The sequence below is a fragment of the Ailuropoda melanoleuca genome, chromosome 16 (genome assembly GCF_002007445.2).
Source record: "Ailuropoda melanoleuca isolate Jingjing chromosome 16, ASM200744v2, whole genome shotgun sequence".
Lineage (NCBI taxonomy): Eukaryota > Metazoa > Chordata > Mammalia > Carnivora > Ursidae > Ailuropoda > Ailuropoda melanoleuca.
In genome coordinates this window covers 51,707,847-51,729,340 of record NC_048233.1, presented here as the reverse complement: position 1 = coordinate 51,729,340, position 21,494 = coordinate 51,707,847, and the positions used below count along the sequence as shown (strand labels likewise).

At 46.7% G+C, this 21,494-nt stretch overlaps 1 protein-coding gene across 4 annotated transcripts; it reads left to right on the top strand.

Annotated features, from left to right (window-relative positions):
* The first annotated feature begins 1,969 nt into the window (after nucleotides 1–1,969).
* Nucleotides 1,970–18,802, top strand: E2F8 (E2F transcription factor 8). Of its 4 annotated transcripts, none has more exons than XM_034645315.1 (13): nucleotides 1,970–2,101; nucleotides 3,295–3,422; nucleotides 5,436–5,714; nucleotides 6,141–6,297; nucleotides 7,964–8,278; nucleotides 8,506–8,667; nucleotides 10,231–10,368; nucleotides 12,293–12,496; nucleotides 12,802–12,889; nucleotides 13,148–13,676; nucleotides 17,055–17,187; nucleotides 17,305–17,693; nucleotides 18,009–18,802. In XM_034645315.1, the coding sequence occupies exons 2-13, from the start codon at nucleotides 3,408–3,410 to the stop codon at nucleotides 18,189–18,191; spliced, it is 2,592 nt and encodes an 863-aa protein (XP_034501206.1). In that variant the 5' UTR covers nucleotides 1,970–2,101; nucleotides 3,295–3,407; the 3' UTR covers nucleotides 18,192–18,802. The 4 variants fall into 4 exon arrangements, with proteins under 4 accessions (XP_034501206.1, XP_002926210.1, XP_034501207.1 ...); XM_002926164.4 differs by having other exon boundaries at nucleotides 1,976–2,113; XM_034645316.1 differs by lacking the exon at nucleotides 1,970–2,101 and adding an exon at nucleotides 2,322–2,968 and having other exon boundaries at nucleotides 10,306–10,368.
* The last annotated feature ends 2,692 nt before the right edge of the window (nucleotides 18,803–21,494 follow it).

The following is a 21,494-nucleotide window of genomic DNA, read 5'->3' as shown; positions in this document are numbered from 1 at the left end:
CAGATTTGGCTTCCAATTCCAGCCCTGCCACTTAGGGACCATGACTGTAACAAACTATAGAAATGATCCCTGAAAGTATAGTCTTAGGGACCGTGACTGTAAAACGCTCTACTTCACTTTCCTAGCCCGTGGTGAACACCCGTGCTGAGGATTAAATGAGATGCCATCTGTGCAGTGTCACCAGAGATGGCTGCTCCTTGCACTGTTTGCCTTACAGGTCCTTGGCACTCAGACCTCTGGGGCATCAAATGGCCATGTAGATCAGATGTGAATCCGCTAGTCGCTGCCTCTGCACACAGGGGAGCGGGAGCACTACTATAAGCGCTGGGGATGGGGGGCAGGAGGACAACAATACGTGAAATTGATAGTGGCTGCAGCAGAAACACCATCTGCCCCCCTTCTGCAGCATGTTTAAGCACACCTCGTTCCAGAAAAGGTGTGCCCGGGCTCAAGAACAACCAGCTGCTTAGTGCCGTCCGTGGTGAGACCTCTGCCCAATGACCTTCGCTTTAGTTTAAATCTGTGACGTTCTGCACAGCCTCCCAAAATGTGGACTTTCAGGTAGAAGTGCCCTCTGAGCAACACTTCCCTTTAGTCGATGTGGCCCGTGCCCCCCCCCCCGCCCCCGGCTGGCGGCGAGGGGAGGACAGGGGCACCACAGCCCCTGCGCACCCCAGGGTCGCAATCCGCGGGCCGAAAAGACCACCGTTCGCACCCCGGACGCCCCGGCCCTGTGGGCGGTGGGGACGGCACCGCGACCCCAGCCTCTATATCACAACATCCCCGCCCTTATACTGCGTTCGGGAATATGAGAATGGCCCGCTCTGCAAGGCAGCCCTGGTGATTCACTGACACATGAGTGGGCATGGGAGATCGTGGACCTGGGCCTTGGTGGAGCTTAGAGACGCGAGACGACAAAAGAGGGGGAAGAGCTCAAACCAAACCGTCGGGAGATGGGCGCCCTGATCTAGGCGCGGTTGGGCAATACAAGCCGTACCGCAACTCCAGCACAGGTCCCCAGAAAAGGGGAAACGCTTTAAGGCAGAGAACCGCGGGGCAAGCCAACACGGGAGCACACAATCCAAGCACAGGCAAGGCAGCTCGGCCCCCCCCCGGGCCTCGGTTTCCCTGTCTGCTAAACAAGGGCTTTGGACTAGAGCGTCTCCCGATCCTAATCTAGAACTCAAGAATATCCCATGCTGAAGCTGTCCGAGGCTCGGAAACCGGAAAACGAGGGGAAAGCGAGGGAAGACGACAAGGAAGGGGAAAGGGAGGAGCGGGTGGGAGACCAAGAGAGGGAAGACGGCGGACGCCGGGAACAGGCTTGGCGGGTTTTCAACCTTACTCCTCCTCCTCCCACACCTGAGTTCTCCCATCTCGGCCGAGACCCCACGCCCATAGAGTTTTGGCACCAGTTGGTCAAGCTTCTCCCTCTACACACCAGTTTCTAGAAGCCATGGGGCAGGTGGTGGGCAGCACAATAATACATGCCAGAGATGGAAGGGGGAATGGTCCCGGCTGGGGTCCGGAGGGCAGGTGAGTGGATCCGGAGCTGGACAGGGAGTAGGGCTGCTAGACCGGGAATCGCAGAGCGCCCGCGTCTCAGCCCTCATGCCCCGGGAGAGCCAAACTTCATTCCCCAACTTTAGCAAGGGGAGGGGGTATTAGGGAAAAAAAAAAAAAAAAAAGGAAAAAAAAAGTTGCTGAACTTTTCCCCCAACTCTTCGTGGAGGCGGGACCGAAGGGCGGTGCCTACACCCTGATTCGCCGCCGGCTCCTGTCTGGAGGCTCCGATTGGCGCGCGGGGTCCGGGGCCGGGAAGAGCGGGCGTGGGGGAGGGGAGCGGCCCTCCCAGCCCGCGGGATCGGCTCGCGCCGGGAGCGGGTTAATTTCAAATCGGGGGCTTGACTGCTCCTGGACGGTCACGCTCCCTCTGCCCGCCCGCCGGCCCGCCAGTCCCGGTCCCGGCGTTTCCCTCCGCGGCACCCACCTCGGCGCGGCGTGAGGACCGACTGACGGCCCGACACGCGGGCTCCCGGACCTGAGCGGGGAAGGGGCGCCGAGGAGTCCCCGCTCAGCCCCCGCCGGCTCCAACCGTGAGGTGAACTGACAGGTCAGCGGGACGCAGAGGGATGCGGCGCCCAGTCGGCCCGGCACCGGGAGAAGGATCGTGAGGGCAGCGGCAGAGACGGCCGTTTCCCGCCTCTCGCTCCGCCGGGGGCCGTGGAGGGAGGAGCTGAGCTCCCGCGCAGAGGGGAGGGGGCGAGCGAGGGGGAGGGGCGGGGATACCGTGGTTCCGGGCGCGGGTTTGCCCGCGCTCAAGCCCCGCGCAGCCAAGGGGCGGTGCCGGCCACGGTCCGGCTTTCCGCGCCAAATTTTTAAATCGAAGGCGGAAGGTCCGGACCCGCCCCTGGCGCCGCTAACCAATCGCAGACCCGCGTCCAGCTCTCTGATTGGTTAGGAATCGTTGCCCTGGGAACCGCGAAGATGCTGTCCGGGAACTGCAGGGCTGGTGGCGCGCGGACTGGGCCCGGGGGGAGGGGTAGTTGGCGGAGCCGAGGGGGAAGTGCGCGGGGCGCGGAGCGGGTGGCGGCAGGGGGACTGTACCTGGTTGCTTTACTGAACAAATGCAGCCTCCTTGGTGAGATCCAACATCGTGGCGTGAACCGGCCACCAGAATTGAGAGTACACAGCACTTTGCATCTTTAAGGATGTCTTAAAAAAAGGAAAAGTCTTAATCATAAGGCGCTTTTAAATACCCAGAGTACTTTTTGGAGCTTAAGAACTGAATTTGGAAGTTTCCTATCAAGCTATTTCCCAAGACTTTACTGCTAACCCTGTGCACGTGTGTGTCAGGGGAAAAATTCAGGCATCTAGATGCAGACTTTTGTCGAGATGCTTGGGGTCGCGTCGGCTCAGCCGGAACCAGGGCTGGGGCGCTGAGTCCCGCGCCCTGACCTGTGAACAGGTGGGTGCTTGTGCTTACTACAGTCCGTTTGGTGGGGTCCGGAGAATGGCGCGCCTTCTCTAAAGGTGGGAGAGGACTGTCACTGGAAGTTCCGTGGTTTGCCTTAAACCTCATGACAGCAGATCGGTTTACTGAAGGAATTTATTGGCGTTTGATGGAGTTCTCTGCCCAGTAGGACGATGTCTGGTCGGGAATAAAATGTAAATGTAATTTGTGATTTTTCATTAGTCTTTGTTTAAGTGGCCTGTGGTGTCCATGAGGGAATATTGAACGGATCTCCTGGTTTTATTTTTCTTTAACTTTTTCTATTTCCTTTTCTTTTTAAGGAAAATAAACTTTTTAATAGAATTGATTGGACTACTTAAACCATCAGGGTGTTGGGAGAAACTCCAGATTTTTCATTTTTAAAGAAACTCTAAATGTATGAAAAATTTACAGAATGGAGAATGAAAAGGTACCTTTTTAACTTTAGTATTCCTCCTCGCAGTTTTAAATGCAATATCATCCTGACTTAACCCCATAAGTTTTCCATATCCAATATCTTATGAATGCCACATCCCTTTTTAGCTAGCTTCTGTTAAAACCCAGAAGGAAGGGAAATTTAATTTTTAAAGAGTTGAAGAGTTTGGCCAGAGGTAAAGCAATCCAAAGTTTTTAATGGTTTGATTTCAAACGGAAGTCTCAATGAGATAAGCAGAGAGAAAAGGTACTTTTAAGAGTAATAAAATTTGTTAGCTGAATTATGATATTTCTCAGAATTCTCAAACAATTAGAATTCAGAGAGGGCATTTGATGTGATTTGAGATTGGATTTCTTTTTAAGATAATTTTCTACCAGCTTCTTAAATTTGGGGGCTACAACACTATTTGTGAGCTAGACATTTGGTAAAATAACAAAAGAATTGTCAGTAGGGGTGTCTTGACTGGTGTCCAACTACGGATAGGTTAAAAAATGAAAAAAGGAAAGTTCCTCAAAGGTTTAGATATCAATCAAATAAGAGAATTGCTATCTTTTCTGATAGTCTGAGGCAAAGGACAGCAGCCTTCAGAGAAATGCCAGTCGTGGGTCAGCACGTCTCAGGTGCACACTCTTAGGCGGGTCTCCCATTGTATCCACCACACTGATTGCCATGTAAGAACACCATAGTGGGACTGAGGATATTCGGGTTCAAGGCCTGTGCAACCTCTCTCAGCCAGGGTCTCCTCTTCTGCAGAATAGGACTACAGGATTTGGTGAAAATTACAAATGGAAAAGCACTTGATAAATCCCAAGGAACATGTCTGTGACATGTTAAACAGTCCCATTAATCTTTGTTCCTAAAATCATTGAGGAATTAGTGAGTCTCTATGTTCTTTCACTTATTGCCATTGCAAGCATTTTCTCTAAAATAGCCATAGGTAGTAAGAATGTGTGAAGTCCCCAGTGGCCAAAAGTAGAAGAAACAGTCTCCATTCATCTTATTTGTGCTGCTATTAATTTACCTTCCTGCCTCTGCCAGGAACTAGCTTTGCGACTTTGGCTAACTGATTTTCTCTCTGGGCTGTATTTTTCCTTCTGTAAAGTGAGAGGGGAAGGGACACCTGGGTGGCTCAGGTGGTTAGGCGTCTGCCTTCAGCTTGGGTCATGATCCCAGGGTCCTGGGATAGAGCCCTGTGTTGGGCTCCCTGCTCAGCGGGGAGCCTGCTTCTCCCTCTCCCTCTGTTCCTCCCCCCTACTTGTGCTCGGTCTCTCCCTTTCTCAATCTCTCAAATAAGTAAATAAAATTTTAGAAAAAAAATAATAAAGTGAGAGGGGTAAATATTGAAAGAGCAGATTTTTCTTAGCTCTTAGACACTCTGGATTTTGCTCCCTACTAGGTTTTGCTTCTGAGTTTGTCCGTAGGCTAGCCGTCACCCTTGTCTCCGTGGCTTTCTGACTCTTCCATATCAATGGTGTTCTACTGAGCATTCAGTGCATGCAGCCATTGGGCCAGGTGGATACACAGAGGAATGGGATGTGGTTTCTGCCATACAGGCCTTAACTTATTGCAGTGTCATGTATAAAAGTCACTCCTAGGAGTTTTGGATCACCTAAAATTATCAGTCGTATTAGGGGAAGCTGAGTGAAAGGTACATGAGAGGTCTCTATACTACCTGCAACACTTCTCTAAATCAAAAATTACGTCCAAAAGATTTTAAAATTAGACCTTCAAGGTTTTTTGTGGTTTTTTTTTAATTCTTGGAACATAAGAAGAAAAATTTAATTCTGTGCTTTACTACAAGATTGTAAATGGAAATTTAGCTAGTAAAAAGACAATAAGTGTCAAGAGATCATTGGGAGACAGTTAAACTAATTTAATCGACTCTCCAACGTCATTAGGTATGTTTTCCTTAGCAATATTCTATTTATTGTACAACTGCTGGAATCAAAAGCTATCTGATAAGTCCTGTTTTATAGCTGATTTAATTATTTACTTGTTTTAAACCAGGAAAATCTCTTTTTTGAGCCACATAGAAGAGGACTCCTGAAAACACCTCTGAAGGAATCCACTGCAGCAAATATACTGTTGACGGAGATCCAGCCTGACTTCGGCCCTCTGACCACACCCACCAAGCCCAAGGAAATCTCCCAGGGAGAACCGTGGACGCCCACAGCCAACCTGAAAATGCTCATCAGTGCCGTGAGCCCAGAGATCCGAAACAGAGATCAGAAAAGAGGGTTGTTTGACAGCAGAAATGGATTACCTGAGGCCAAAGATTGTTTACATGTAGGTTTGCAGAAGACTGGGCGGAAACTGGTGGGTGGGCGCACGCGCCCGTGTCTGTGTGTGTGTGTGTGTGTGTGCGTGTGTGTGTGTGTGTGTGTGTGTGTAGGGGGAGGGAGGGGGAGCTATGGAGGCTGTTGCAAAAGTGCCAGCAATATAAAGCATTGCCACCTCCAGACTGTTATTAGTCCACTTCAGAGCACGGGAAAGGTTTGGACTCCCTCAAATACAGCACTAGGAATTCTAAGCCTTTGACTTCTTTTCGGTTCAAGCTTCCTTTTTAGATCTGCCAGGCAGTTTCTCCCCCCACCTTTTCCCCTCATTTTGCAGCTGTTGAAGCTAATCGTGTTAGCCCTCGAGGGCAGAGGACCCTAATAAACCTGTCAAACTTTATTTCCCGTTCAGACATCATTTACCTCTTCTTTGTAGGAACACTTATCTGGAGACGAATATGAGAAATCCCAACCAAGTCGAAAAGAGAAAAGTTTAGGATTGCTGTGTCATAAGTTCTTAGCACGCTATCCTAACTATCCCAACCCCGCTGTGAATAATGACATCTGTCTTGACGAAGTCGCCGAGGAACTGAGTAAGTATGCAGAGCACTCACGGAGATGGTTAATAATTAAAATGACTCCGTGGACCTGTTCCTTCAGACCCACACTCATCTAGCCAGTGTGTGTAATGACACAGTAATGCCACATGGGAATGATAAATCTCTGAAGCCCTATTAATTTAAGAATGAAGGCAGAGAGTTTCCAATTTCAGGGAGTCCTCAAGCAGAAGGAAAGAATCACAATGGAGATTTGCTTCTGATTGCCTTTCGACAGCTCAGGAGCTGTAAAGGAAGGCAACATTGTTTTAGGACTTGTTTCATAAACAGCTACAACTTGGAACTTCTGTCTCAGTTCTCTCCTGGAAGAGCTGGGCTGAGGAACGGTATGTTCACAGGTTGGGGGTGTGCTTCTGTGAGTGGAAGCCGGGCTTTAGCGCTCCCTGCCCCTCAGACCAATGTTTGTGTTTGGCAAAAGTTACTGTGTTCCTCCTGCCCCTTCACTCCTTTCTTCAGACGCTTGAATCTAGTGACGGCTAAAAAGGCGCCTGTGGCAAATTTGGGATACCTTTGTCATCATGAAAATATGATAACGGGAAACTGCAGAGATGATGCCGAATATTTTAACGTAGAGCCACCACTCCTCCAAGAATACTCCTCAAACGCGTGTCGATGACTATCAACTTGATCTCACATTTTAGGAATGTGCCATTCAGATTCAGCTAGACACATATCCTTAATTATAGCTATGGAGGCTGTACCTTTAATTCAGCAAGTAGCTCTTGACTGCCTACTGTGTGCCAGGCACTGTTGTAAAAGCTTGGGATGACATCCATGAAAGACAAGAACAAAATCTTCCCTCTTATGGAACCTACTTTCTCGTGGGGCCTAATAGATCAGTATGCAAAGGACAGACAGTAAAGAGAGATAATGATAGGTATTATACAACACACATAGCGAGCAAGTGATAATAATGTATGTTAGAAGGTAAGCCATGCTGTGGGAAAAACAAAGGGGAACCAGAAGTGCTGGGAGCGTGCTTTGCAACATTAAGTTCGGTGGTCAGGTCAGATGAGCTCCTTGAGAAGGTGACATTTAAGTAAGAACCTGAAAGAATGGAGGTGGGGAGCAGTGAGGGCATCGGGAACAGGGATTCCAGGCAGAAGGAGTAGCCCGCTGCAAAGGCCTTCAGACAAGGGCATATCTGGCAGGTTCCAGGGACAGCAAGAAATCTCAGTGCTTTATAACCATCATATGACAGCTCTGTGTGTGTGTGTGCACACGTATGCTTTGAAGAGTAATATAAAAAACAGGTAACGTGTGGGATTTAGAGTAGTAAAGACTTATTTTTGCCACTTACTGGCTCTGTACCTTGGGGTGAGCTGCCTAGCCAGGCTGAGCTGCTGTTTCCTCAACCATTAAGTGTGAATAATAACACCTGCCTCACCAGTTTACGGTAGACACTTCCTCCAGCTGCGTGGCACATAGTAAGCCCTCAATGAACGTTACCTCTCTCATTTGTATTCTTGGTACCCTATGAGAGCAGAAACCTATCTTCCTCATCTTCACACTCTCTGCTGCGTGTAAATCTAGTTCCGTCATCCAGACCCACTGATCAATAGACTATGGAAGAAAAAGTTACTCCACTGCGTACACCTCACAAAATCTGATCCTAGTACGTACAATTGCTCATTCTTTGCAGATGTTGAGCGGCGACGCATTTACGATATTGTGAATGTCCTAGAGAGTTTACACATGGTGAGCCGCCTTGCCAAAAACAGGTACACTTGGCACGGGAGACATAATCTCAACAAAACCCTCGGGACTCTGAAAAGCGTCGGGGAGGAGAACAAGTATGCTGAACAAATCACGATGATCAAAAAGAAGGAATATGAGCAAGAGTTTGACTTCGGTAAGACTTACAGCATAGAGGATCATATCATCAAATCGAACACGGGCCAGAACGGACACCCAGACATGTGTTTCGTCGAACTCCCTGGAGTGGAATTTCGGGCAGGTGAGCGATGGTTGGAAGAGCCGGGCTGCACGGCGCTTCGCAGAGGCCTAGAGGCAAAGGTTCCTTCCAGAACACTGTTCTAACGCGGCTACTGCTGCCTTTTGACATGTTAAAATGCTGCAGTTGTCAACTGTCTGATCAGGTTGTGGTATTTTTAGCCCTGTTACTTTAGAAGTCACTTGTCCCTTCATGAATTTTAATTCTCTAATCCTCATCCTTCTCCAAAGCTTCTGTAAACAGCCGCAAAGATAAGTCTTTAAGAGTGATGAGCCAGAAATTTGTGATGCTGTTTTTGGTGTCAACGCCTCAGATAGTCAGCCTAGAAATCGCGGCCAAGATTTTAATTGGGGAAGACCACGTGGAAGATCTGGATAGAAGCAAGTTTAAAAGTAAGTGTCTTGACTGCTGTGGACTTTTGGGGCTCTTCGTAAACCAGAAAATCTTACTTATAAACTGATTGCCAGACACCTTTGTTATACCGACGTCTTCCCTAATTATGCTTTTGTACCTTCACTTTTCCCCAGAAGTCATGATTATACTGTTTTTCGCTAACTTGTAGGATTCAAAGAAATGTATATAACACCTCTTATTTATAACTACCGGCACTTGGGCTTGTAAACAGTTCCCCACTTTGCACATGTGGACTCTGATGCCCGAAGTCTAAATGAGCAGTAAATTGTAAAGTGGGTCCGGAACCCAGGTCTCTGCTCTCAGATGTAAGGGTATAAATAACTCTTCTAAAATCGTCCCCAGAAGTGACCTACCTGCAAACCGTTGGTTTGCCATTTTGAAAGAATGGTTTCAGCCAGACCCGCTCGAAGTAGGAAAGGGGCCTGGACTGGGTTCCGGACACGGAGCTCTGCCCACACCTTAGGGACAGGCTTTGCCGGAGCCTCTAGGAGGAGAAGCATGTGGAGAGAAGTGCTCAGCAGATGGGAAGGGCCTGCTGTGTGCTCACTGCTCCCGGGGCCACGTCCACGCAGGGCACGAGGCTAGTCTGAACAGGGGACCCGCTGCGGGGAATGCCCAGGAGCAGACTCCTTCCCCATCCCTGTGAAGCTGCTCTAGTCCCACAAAAGTATATTCAGACATCCCCAGCTTGATAGTGTCTCTATAAAGACAAAATTAAGTCGAAGGTAAAGGCAACGATACCCTCGGCAATTGGCTTGGGAGGTGTGCAATTTCAGAAAACACGTCCCAGTCCGACTGATGGGCTGCCTGCTTTTTCTGACTCACCAGGCAGCTTTCAGTTCTCCATTCCGCCAGTTAGTCACAGCATCAGAAACCATTCCAGAAACTGCAAATGTGTCATTTGCTGAATCCCCAGGGAATTCAGAACCTTCTAGCCTGGCTATGAAGAAGGGGCCTACTTTATAATTTTGTACTTTCAAGCTGGAAGTAACAAAAGCTTTTAAGATATGTGAGATTTGTAGAATGCACAAATCTCTGCTTTGCATATAACGTAAGGACAGTGTAAAAATTTACCAATTTTGATGGGGTATAGAATCTTCCATGCTCATGATGTTCAATAAATCTCATCGTTATAAACTGTCACAGGAAGGAAAGCAATACATTTATCATCGGAGCTTTCTTTGTTCATAAACCTCTTCTGAATCCTCATTAGAAGATGCCCAGCAATGGGAACTTTTCATTAAAAAATCTGTAACGTAGTTCCCGATAGGGTGATCTCATGAACAGTCCTTTTTCCTTTTTCAACTGTTGTCATTTCAAAATTCGGTACCCGCAGCAACTGAAGTCTCTTCAATATTTAAAACCATTTTTTTGTTTGAATTAAAGCAGTATCACCAGAATAACTTAAAAGAGTCACATTTTCCTCTGTCTGACGTTGATGGCTAGGATAGCTCTTTGAATATACATGAAGTCCTTATGAGGTGAAGTCCTTTGATCTTTCATTATTCCATTAAGTGGTATATATACCTTTTATTTTCCAGCAAAAATTAGGAGGTTGTATGATATAGCTAATGTTCTGAGTAGCCTGAATCTTATCAAGAAAGTTCATGTTACAGAAGAAAGAGGCCGAAAACCAGCTTTTAAATGGACAGGCCCAGAAATCAGCCCAAGTCCCAGTGGTATGTACTTGCTTCCCTTCATTCCTTGCTTCGTTGTTCTGAATTAATGTGCATTGGGAGATATTCTCTCTTCCCCTCCCCGCCCACACTCCCACACGGAAAGAACATACATATAAGTTGTTGGAAAGACAAAGATAAGTGCCAATATGGAAAGTTTGGCTACAGGTTCCATCAGCAACCCAAGGTCCAAAACGCCTCCTACCCTGTACCCAAGAGGCAAAATCTGTGTAAAAGGCCCTAACAAAGCCTACACACACTGAGAACATGAAACGAACTCATTCCAGTATCAGTATTCTAGTCTCCATTCTCAACTCCGGGGTTCTGACATTTTACATTCCACCAAAGATCCCACGCCGAAATGTTTAAAGTGGCGAGAACATGGGCCATAGAGGCAAAGGGAAACTTAGCCACTTATTAGCTGTGTGGCCTCGAGTAAGTTGTATCTCCAAGGCTGTTCCCTCACCTGCAAAATGGGAAGAACAGTGGTGCCTTTGCAAGGTTATTGCGATTGTGAATATACCTTCACTCTTGAACAACACGGCGTTTAGGAGCGCAGTCGGAAATCAGCATATGACTTTTGACTCCTCCAAAACTTAACTACTAATAGCCTATCACTGACCAGAAGACTTAACAATAACATAAAGCCCATTACCAAATACTTTGTATGTTATATGTAGCATGTACTATATTCTTTTTTTTTTTCTAAAGATTTTATTTATTTATTTGACAGAGATAGAGACAGCCAGCGAGAGAGGGAACACAAGCAGGGGGAGGGGGAGAGGAAGAAGCAGGCTCATAGCAGAGGAGCCTGATGTGGGGCTCGATCCCAGAACGCCGGGATCACGCCCTGAGCCAAAGGCAGACGCTTAACCGCTGTGCCACCCAGGCGCCCCGCATGTACTATATTCTTACAATGAAGTAAGGTAGAAAAAAGAGAATGTTACTAAGGAAATCCATAAGGAAAAGAAAACACATTTACAATGCTGCACAGTAAAAAATCTGCGTCCACGTGGACTTGTCAAGAGCCCGCTGTAATCTCAGAGAGAGGTCCCTTAGTGCAGGGATTGTGAGTACAGGGTCTGGGGCCAGACTGACGGGTTCATATCCCAGGTCCACGTTCTACTAGCTGAGACACCAGGGTCAGCGGGTTAATGTCTCTGAGATGGGGATGCATTTCCTAAGAAGTACTTACCTGGTGGAGTTGTTGAGTGTCTTACTCTGTTCAGGCTGCTATAACCGAAGACCATAGACTGGGTGGCTTATCAACGACAGAAGTTCTCAGAGTTCTGGAGGCTGGGAAGTCCGAGATCATGGCACCAACAAATTCAGGGTCCTGCCAGAGCCTGCTTTGTAGAGGGCCGTCTTTTTGTCATAACCTCACATGGTAGAAGGGACTAGAGAGCACTGTAGGGCCTCTTTCATAAGAGCCCTAATCCTATTCAAGAGGGCGTCACCCTCATGACCTAAGCACGTCCCAAAGGCCCGGCCTCCTAACACCACTGCATTAGGGGTTGGGATTTCAACCTGTGGACCTGAGGGGCCCAAATATTCAATCCATCGCCGTGAGGGTTGCCATATTTCATCGGGTTAGGACTCCACGGATTAGAAGATGCAGAGTTTTGTGTCTGTATCTGTAAGAAAGAGAAACCACTAATGATTATACCCTAGCACATCACTGGTTGGTTTGAAGATGCCGTGGGTTTCAGAGATGTTAACTGTGAAATCTTACCTCCGAATTCCGTTAAAATAAGATTAACCAGGTTTTGTGCCTAAAACCCTTCAGACAGTTTCTGCCCCAGGGTCAGTGCTCTGTAACTGTTGATGCTTTCATTCCTAAAATCCATCTCGGACTACACTTGGGCTTCATCTCACACAAAGAAGCCAAGCCGGCCGGGTTTTGACCCCCCACCCTTCTCTCTTTCAGGTCGTGGCCCTGTCCTTCCTCTCCCCCGCTCAGATCTGGAAGCAAAGCGTCCTTCGAAAGACAACTGTGCCAAAAACCTCTTCTCCACGCGTGGGAAACCAAACTTCACTCGACACCCATCTCTTATCAAACTGGTAAAGAGCATAGAAAGTGACCGGAGGAAGATAAATTCTGCCCCCAGCAGCCCCATCAAGACCAGCAAAGGTATGTTTTCAGTCGCATCGGGCTCTGCTCAGAATTCCTTTTTATCTGATTCTTTAGCTTACTTGATCCGTACAGTACTTGTTAGAGAACTGTCTCAATACCCTTATACCCGGGCCACTTGAAGCCTAACTCATATATGAATGAAGGATAAAAAGTAATTGGTGGGCTTTATCGTTTCATTGCTGTGTGATTCTGGGAGGCGGTGCATGTGTTCTGTTCCTTTGACTTCAGTCATGTTTTATCTGTGTGAGTATTTATTCTTTTGCTTTGACCAACACCCACCCACCCCCTTTCTCTTTTACCAGCTGAGAGTTCTCAGAATTCGGCACCCTTCCCAAGTAAAATGGCTCAGCTCGCAGCTATTTGCAAAATGCAGTTAGAAGAACAATCAAGGTACGCTAGTAATACTTTTTAGTGGCAGAATGAATTATTTTTACATTGCATCATTAGGATTACTTATTTTATGTAAGAATACGCACTAGCCTTGGAAACCGGCGAGATAATCTCATCTATAACTCTTAGGCAGTCATTATAGACGCTATTTGCTAGTTTCATAAGTGCATGGCTTCAATCTGCGCCAGGCTAAAGTGGCAGAATATTTTAGAGAAAATGTGTTTCCAACGTGTCATGTTTTGAAATCTTATCTCTTAGTGAACCCAGAAAGAAAGGGAAGGTACAGCTGGCGAGATCTGGGCAGTGCAACCCCGTGGCCCCTCTGGACACCCCAGCAAATGCTGAGCTGGACCTGACGGCACCATCCCTCATCCAGCCCCTGGGGGTGGTCCCCCTCATCCCTAGCCCGCTGTCACCCGCAGTGCCAGTGATCCTACCTCAGGCCCCTTCGGGCCCGTCCTATGCCATCTACCTGCAGCCTGCCCAAGCCCAGACCGTGACGCCACCCCAAGGCCTGAGCCCCACAGTCTGCCCCACCCCCTCTTGTAAAGCTACAAGATCAAAAGAAGCTGCAGATGCCACCACCGAGAAGGCAGCCAGTGATGCCAAGTCCAGTGCCTCCACGAGGCCCGGGACCTTGCTGCCAGTGCCCGAGAGACCAGGTGCCACAAACCGAGACAAGGAGCCTGCTGGAGAAAGAGGCTCAAAGAGGACAAGCCTGCTCGAGGACAGTGGTTCCAAAAAGAAATTTAAAGAGGACCTAAAAGGACTTGAAAATGTCTCCACAGTAAGTACAGCCTTGAACTGTGTAAAGCTCTGGGAACTCCGCAACTGATCAGAGGAGAATGCAGTAGCTCGTGAAATTTACCAGAGCAAAGGGCAGTTTCTCAGAAGGCAAGGCACTGTTCCTTAGCATCCCATAATCCAAACAAAGCCCCAGAGAGCTAATCCCCTGACTGGGATGACGGCAGGGACATTTTTAACCTTTGGAGGAAGGGATTATTCGCTCTCTTTTTAAAGCACCCGGTTGTCCTTAAGTCCATTTCTCTGTCACATACTGGAATGCAAACACCTGTCATGAAAGTCTGAAATAATTTACAAGCAGACGTAACCCCAAATGAATAGATGGATGCATAGGGTTCCTGTAACTCTTGCTTTCTGAGTCACTACCTAATGTTTGTTTGATGTCATGTACCTGGCATCTGTTGCCTGGTAGAGAAATTGTTCCCTCTGTTTTTACTTTCCACCTAAAATTTAAACCAAAATTTCTGTTTTATGTAATAGAAAAGTCAAACTTATCTTGGCAGATTGCAGGTATATTTGCTGCATTGGCTTCTAGGGATTTTGATGTTCCAGGTCGTTTTTCTCCTAGGTGGAGTTAAGTTCAGGAAGGAATTAACATTTATTAGATGCCTACCAGAAGTATTAGACACTTTAATATACCTTATCTAATTCTTCTCCCTCAGGACAATTATATATGGAGGACATTATCACCAAATAAACACCACTAAATGTGGAGGCAGAAGTTAATCTCTCATTTTGTCCCTGCTATTAACTCAAGCTATTTTACTTCTCTGCATCTTGTTTTTCCACATCTATCGAGAATTTATTCCCCCGGTTTTTCCTGATCATCTCCTGGGTGTAAAGCACTGTGTTCTGGATCAAATCAAACCCAGCACCTGCCTTTGGTGACACTTGCTTTTGAAATCTTGCCCCAGGGCCCTGTTACAGTTTTTGTGAGGTTAAGTGCATTTATTACATGATAATATACATAAAGGGCCTTGTGATCCTTTTAAGGCACCGTATAAGCCAAGGGTATTATCTGTAACTGTTGTTATTAAAGAGGCTTTAGAGTTTGTCAAATCTTCCCCGAGGATGGCCTCATGGTAACCATTCAAAAAATCCGTTATCTTAGCATAGTATCATTTTGCATTTAATATACATGCTAAGGGGGAAATCACCAGGCTTTGGCTTGATTCAATTTTCTGGGAGGTCCATAATCTCTTTGGGCCAATGGATATGATTTAATAATGGTCTCCTGTTGGCTCACTTAGTCATTCAGGATTAGGATTTTCAGTGGATAGATTTTCCACATCCCTCTGCTTCTTTTCTCGTCTCTATGACTCCATTTTGACCATTTCTTTTCAGCATGGACTGAGCCGAACAAAGAAAATGAAAGATTCATGTGTCGATTCATTCAACAAACATTAACTGAGAATCTACCCTTCCACGGGTGGAAAGAAGACAGTATACAAATACACACAAATACGTCAGGTAGTGAAGAATAAGAAGTAGTAAAAATAAAACAGGCTGATGAAACAGGAAGGAAGGGGCAAGAGGGCTAATGTAGGACTAGAGGAGGAACATGCAAGCTGGAATATACCAAATTCATTCAACCTGCTAGTTAATAATTCTGATTTTTTTTAAAAAGCAATTGGTATTATAGGTTATAAGATTTTGTGAAGAATGTAGTTTGTAAAAATGGAAAAATAATTATTATTAGAGTACTATAGGTTTTGCTGAAGGTTTGAAAGAATTAAACCAGCAACCAGAGTACCTTGTACCATGAAAGCGTGTGATTAATGGTTAGCAAAGAACAGATCTTTATAAAATGCCTAAATCCACCCATTAAAAGTTTCTGTTCCTGCAGCTTTCAAGACACCCAACCAGTAAAGCTATGGAAACAGTACCAAACCTTTAAGAAACAAAATCAATAAGTAAATAACTGTGTCGTGGAACACTGAGCATTGCAGATTCTGAATTCACTGGTTCCCAAGGAAAAGATGGGACCCATTAACAGCTAGATCAAAGCGTAGACTGTTGTTTGGACAATGGTGAGAAGAAAGATCTGGAGGAAGATAAAAGGAGGGCCCCCAGGTTACAAGAGCTGCTTTTAGCTTTTGCCAGGCCTGCTCGTGGTATGGCGGAAACAGACTTTTCAGGCAGTTCAGCCACCCATGCAGGCTGTCTGCTTGGCAAAACGCAGAGCCCAAGCAGGCTTGGTGGGGGAGACACAACGCAACACTGGCTGTTTCTGCTGCAAATATAACTTTATGGCCTAAAGCTTTTGCTCCATGACATTTGGGTCTGCGATATGAATTAACCAGCTCTCTTTTTTATCTGTAGTTTTTGAACTCTGGTGCCCCTGCCCTTTAGTTTGTATGTTATTGAGAGCATTTGCTCGGTATCACTGGAAACTAAAGTACTAGGGGAAAAAAATGCGTAGTTGTATAATTATTTCTCAATGAGGGGTCAGCAAACTTTTTCTGGATAGGGCCAGATAGTAAATATTTTTGGCTTTGCGGGCCATATGGTCTCTGTGCTGCCTATTCAACTCTGCCATTGTAAAAATATAAGAAAGAAGCTCTAGACAGAACATAAATGGGCATGGCTGGGTTCCAATACCATTTCATTCACAAAACTAGCCTGGAGGCCACATTTTGGCCCGTGATTTTGGCAACCCCCTTCTCTAAATCACCATTTCTTAAAATGCTTCCCTTGAATACCAATACTACCAAAAATTGAGCTGCCAAATCGCCCGGGAAATGCTACATGCCAGGAAGGATGCCCCTTGGAGATTTACAATGCACGCCATCATCAAAGCCCCTCAGAAATCCTCTAATAAAGACACCATTTTCCTTTGTTCAAGTCAGTATTTCTGAGACCTGTTTGACCATGACTCAAGTAGGGCCACAGAGCCAGGGTTCCTCAGAAGACCCTGGGAAATGACCATCCTACATGATTCAAGAACAATTCTATAATAATACAGCTGTGCCATTATGGTACCCAACTGCATTAAATGTGGTTCTGACGGCACCACATCATACCAAAAAGTCTGCTGGCGGGACTTAGGATGTCAGTGTGAGGGGGTGTGCTGGGCAAATTCTACCCCTAAGCAGGCTCCCTGCTAGCTTTAGGACACTGCCTAAGACCACAGACAGCATTTAAGAAACCAATGGCTTATGCAAGTCAGGACAAGTGTTGGGCTAGGAGGGAAGGATATTGTCTTCCGCTAGCCGTATGGCTGGCCCACCTGTAGCCTATACCGTTGGGTGCTTTGGTCTGATAAGACAAACCACCACTGAGGAATAGGAGTCCTGGCACAGGCACATGGCCATTGTCCTTCCATATTTGTGTGTAAAATAAATCCTTCCTTGTTTTCTAGACCCTGTTCCCATCAGGATACCTAATCCCTCTCACCCAGTGCTCATCCCTGGGGGCAGAGTCCATTCTCTCTAGTAAAGAAAACTCAAGTACGCTTTCCCCAAACCACAGGATCTATGGCTCCCCAATCACAGGTGAGTGCACGTAAAACACTATTCAAATGTGGATCAGGCTTAAGTTCACATAAGCCTTGTAAGCTCCTCAGACAAATGCCTGTGCTTTTAAGATGTCTTCCCCCCTTTTCTTTCCAGGTGTTATTCCGGTGACATCATCCGAACTCACTGCTGTTAATTTTCCCTCTTTCCATGTAACACCTTTGAAGCTAATGGTCTCACCAACTTCCGTGGCAGCTGTCCCTGTCGGGAACAGCTCGGCTCTCACTTCGAGCCACCCCGTTCCCGTCCAGAACCCGAGCTCAGCCATTGTAAACTTCACTCTGCAGCACTTGGGACTCCTCTCTCCCAGTGTGCAGGTATCCACCAGCCCGGGAGCTGTTCCCGTGTCTCCAAGAATAGAGGCTGTTAGTGTCGTACCAGACAATGCAGGCACTCAGCAAGGAAAGGCCACCAGGTACGACTCTCCAGTCCCAGGCCACAACCAACCGAATGGACAATCAGTTGCTGTGACGGGGACACAACAGGTGAGAACATTTCCATTTAATGGACGTTTTTTTCTTTGGGTTATTAAGGCCCAGATGTCAGTATCAGGGAAGACTGGCTTTTGCTGCTCTTCCCTGCAGAGGGAAAGGACGGGAGGAGGAGGAGACTGAAAGCCTAGCTGCCTTCCAAACCCACGAGGAGTACCCAAAGAGCCGACAGTCCTCCCGGATAGTTGCAGAATATGCCAGGCTCCTGCTGTGTGCCTTGCCCCTTCCAGTTCCGCCCTCCGAGCCTAGTAGGCCACACCTATCTGTGCAGACTTGACGTCTTTTTCCTATTCCTCTCTTTCCAATCAGCCTGTTCCTGTGACACCCAAAGGGTCACAGTCAGTGGCCGAAAGTTTCTTCCGGACCCCAGGCGGACCAGTGAAGCCGACAGGCCCGTCCTACGGGGATTTCGATGGTGCTAATAAAACCTCCGTAGGAACCCTCTTTGTCCCACAACGAAAACTGGAAGTCTCAACAGAGGATGTCCATTAATTGACAGATTGGGCTCTGTTTAATTTTCTAAAGAGTTGTTTAATAGAGAAGATGTGATCAGACTGATTTGGAGAACACATTCTCCGAAAATACTGTAAATATGTTGGGGGTTTACTTAATTTCAAAGCAGACACTTGTTTTCCTACTTGTACTCACACACACACACACACACACACACACACACAAATATATATTTTTGTACTAAGCTAATTTCAGCCATCAGTCCCACCAGGTAAAAGCAAAATGTTGAACTAAGGTGTATTAACTTCCGGAGGAAAGGATTCATCTTCTCAGCTGTGCCGATACTATTATGCAATGTAACCGTATTCAAGTTTACTTCCCTCTGAGTGACTATGTGACATGCGCAATGCAGCATTCTCGTCACCTTTGCACATGAAAACGCTGTGATGTATAACGTTGTATTTTTAAATGGGAGGGCTATAGCTATATTTTTTGTAATTCCTTTAATCTGTTCTTGTTGCCATGTGTCCTTTTGTAAAGTTTGCAACAATCCTCAATCAAGTCTATGGAAAAATTATTTATAAAGTGTATTTTTAATCATAAATTGTTCAAATTAAAACTTTTCTAAAACGTATTTCACATTTTCATTTGGCCAGTTCGGGCACTGTTGGGAGAAAATGAGAACCTCACTAGCCGGGGAGGCAGATCCTTGGTAACGACAGTAACTCCCAGGTTCCTTTAGATGTGCCACGTTTATAAAATGTTCCTACATTCCTTCCCCCTTTTGATCCTCCCTGTGGCTCTACTTCTCAGTGGTGAAAATGGCTTTGGAGAGATTGTTGCTCTGCCACAGACACCCTGCCCAGTCTCCTGGGCTTTTTCCCCTGTGCCTGGGGAGATTAGACATGAAAGACAAGAGCAGGGGCACTCCCTGTGCGCCTTATCCTCCCGACCAGCATCCGACCCCATCTCCTGCCATCTACAGAAGAGGGGCGGCAGTTCCAGGCCTCCCACCACCCTTTCCAAAGAGCCAGGCTTCGGGGATGGGAAAGCAGCAGCAGGGATTCTAATCTACTCAAGGAAATACCACACTAAACCCCCATGAGCTCCAAGAGAAGGAATGAGCTACAAGGGGTTAAGCATGCATCTTCTTGACCCCCTTTTATGGGAGGAACTGCACTTTCACAGTTGACACAGGCCTTCACTGGTCAGGGTCTTAAAGGATCATCATGCTATCAATTTCCTATATATTTCCTTATGCTAGCCACTGTGCTATATATTTTAAAGGCATTGTCTCCATACGCTAAAACCATGAGTTTACCGAGGCTGACGGGTTAAAGCAGCAAGTCCAGAATCACACTGCTAGAATATGGAATGACTCAAGTGTCCCAGTCTTCTTTATCTGTCACCCATCTGCTAACACACGCCTGCCTAGGTGCTGTAGTAGGAACCACGCACACTGGGGGTAATCTAAGATCATCCCTCCCAAATATACATGTTTTGTTTGCACAACCAAGTATAGCTAGGAGCAGATTTTCTTTTTTTCTTTTTTTTTTTTAATGTTTTTTTATTATATTATGTTAGTCACCATACAGTACATCCCTGGTTTCTGATGTAAAGTTCGATGATTCATTAGTTGTGTATAACACCCAGTGCACCATGCAATACATGCCTTCCTTGCTACCCATCACCGGTCTATCCCATTCCCCCACCCCCCTCCCCTCTGAGGCCCTCAGTTTGTTTCTCATAGTCCATAGTCTCTCATGTTTCATTCCCCCTTCTGATTACCCCCCCTTTCTTTACCCTTTCTTCCCCTTCCGATCTTCCTAGTTAGGAGCAGATTTTCACATTGACCTGGAGACTCCCCTTCCTTCACCCTAGAGAACCAATATGAGCTATTTCTTCCAAAGTACCTCTGCCCTTGCTTTTATCCATGTGAATGGTTCCCGATATAGGAGATAGTGCCTGCCTTTAAGGTGCTTATAATATAGCAGAGGAAGACCGTATGTATGCACGCATCAATGAAGAAAGCAGTTCCATGCAGTAAGGAGATGGTAACTTGCCAGATGGTAAATACTGGCAAACGATACAGTTCAGTGGAGGCCACTAGATTCAACTACACACAGACAACAGAGAGAAACCAACCCAGTCATGGTAGCTCTGAGGCAATGAAGTGCCTTACGTCCCCTCCCCCGCCCCTAAAGCTGAGCCAGAAAGATTGGAGGCCAAGATGTTATTCTGCTCACCCCCACATCGGTTCACATGAAGATGTACCTTCCCAGCACTGAGGTTTGGGGAAATCAGATGCACAGAACGAGCTATGTTCGACTTCAAGACAGCTCTGGGGATCGTCCCACTCAGTTCTTCCAATCGGACAGATTCATAAGGTTGCCCTCAAATCCCCATTTTCTGGTGTTCATGCCCTTGTGTGATCCCCTCCCCTTGAGTGTGGGTGGGACCTACATCTTCCTTCTAACCAATAGGCTACAGTAAAGGGGATGGTGTATGTGTGATCATATGTCCATGGTTATGTGCCTACGTCCCATAAGATTGTAGTGTGACCCAGTTAGGGGAACCCAACACAGCAAGGGATTGTGGGCAGTGTTCTTGGAGCTGAGGGGAGACTGCAGCTAAAACTAAGAAGAAAATGAAATCCTCAGTCCTACCTAGAGCCGCACAGAACTGAATTCTGCCAACAATCTGAGTGAGCTTGCACGTGGATTTTTCCCCAGTCAGGCCTCAGATGAGATTGCAACTCCAAATGACATCTTGATCGCAGCCGTAGGAGACCCCAAGCAGAGAACCCAGCTAAGCGGCTCCTGGGCTCCTGACCCACAGAAACTGTGAGATGGTAAATCTGTGTTGTTTCAAGATGCTGTTTGTGGTAACATGTCATACGGCAATAGATAAAGAATACAACCACTATTACACAGTGATGTCATCAGAAGTGGGACAACTAATAACCCACTGGTTCTCCTAATTGTCTTCTTCCAGTTTGTCTTATTGTTCATTGGTTTTATAAACATTCATAGAAGCAGACAGTGCGGGGACATGGCAACCTGAAAGGCTTTCATGGGACAAGCACTGTCCATTCATTTTATTTTATTTTTTTTTAAAGATTTTATTTATTTATTTGACAGAGATAGAGACAGCCAGTGAGAGAGGGAACACAAGCAGGGGGAGTGGGAGAGGAAGAAGCAGGCTCACAGCAGGGGAGCCTGATGGGGCTCGATCCCATAATGCCGGGATCACGCCCTGAGCCGAAGGCAGACGCTTAACCGCTGTGCCACCCAGGTGCCCCTGTCCATTCATTTTAAAGCAGGAAAGGACTTTCAAGATGCC

Excerpts from the sequence above, each read along its gene's own strand:
- E2F8 (XM_034645315.1), top strand. Across the intron at positions 5,715-6,140 it reads AGGCCAAAGATTGTTTACAT|GAACACTTATCTGGAGACGA; the intron begins GTAGGTTTGCAG and ends TCTTCTTTGTAG. Across the intron at positions 12,497-12,801 it reads CCCCATCAAGACCAGCAAAG|CTGAGAGTTCTCAGAATTCG; the intron begins GTATGTTTTCAG and ends CTCTTTTACCAG.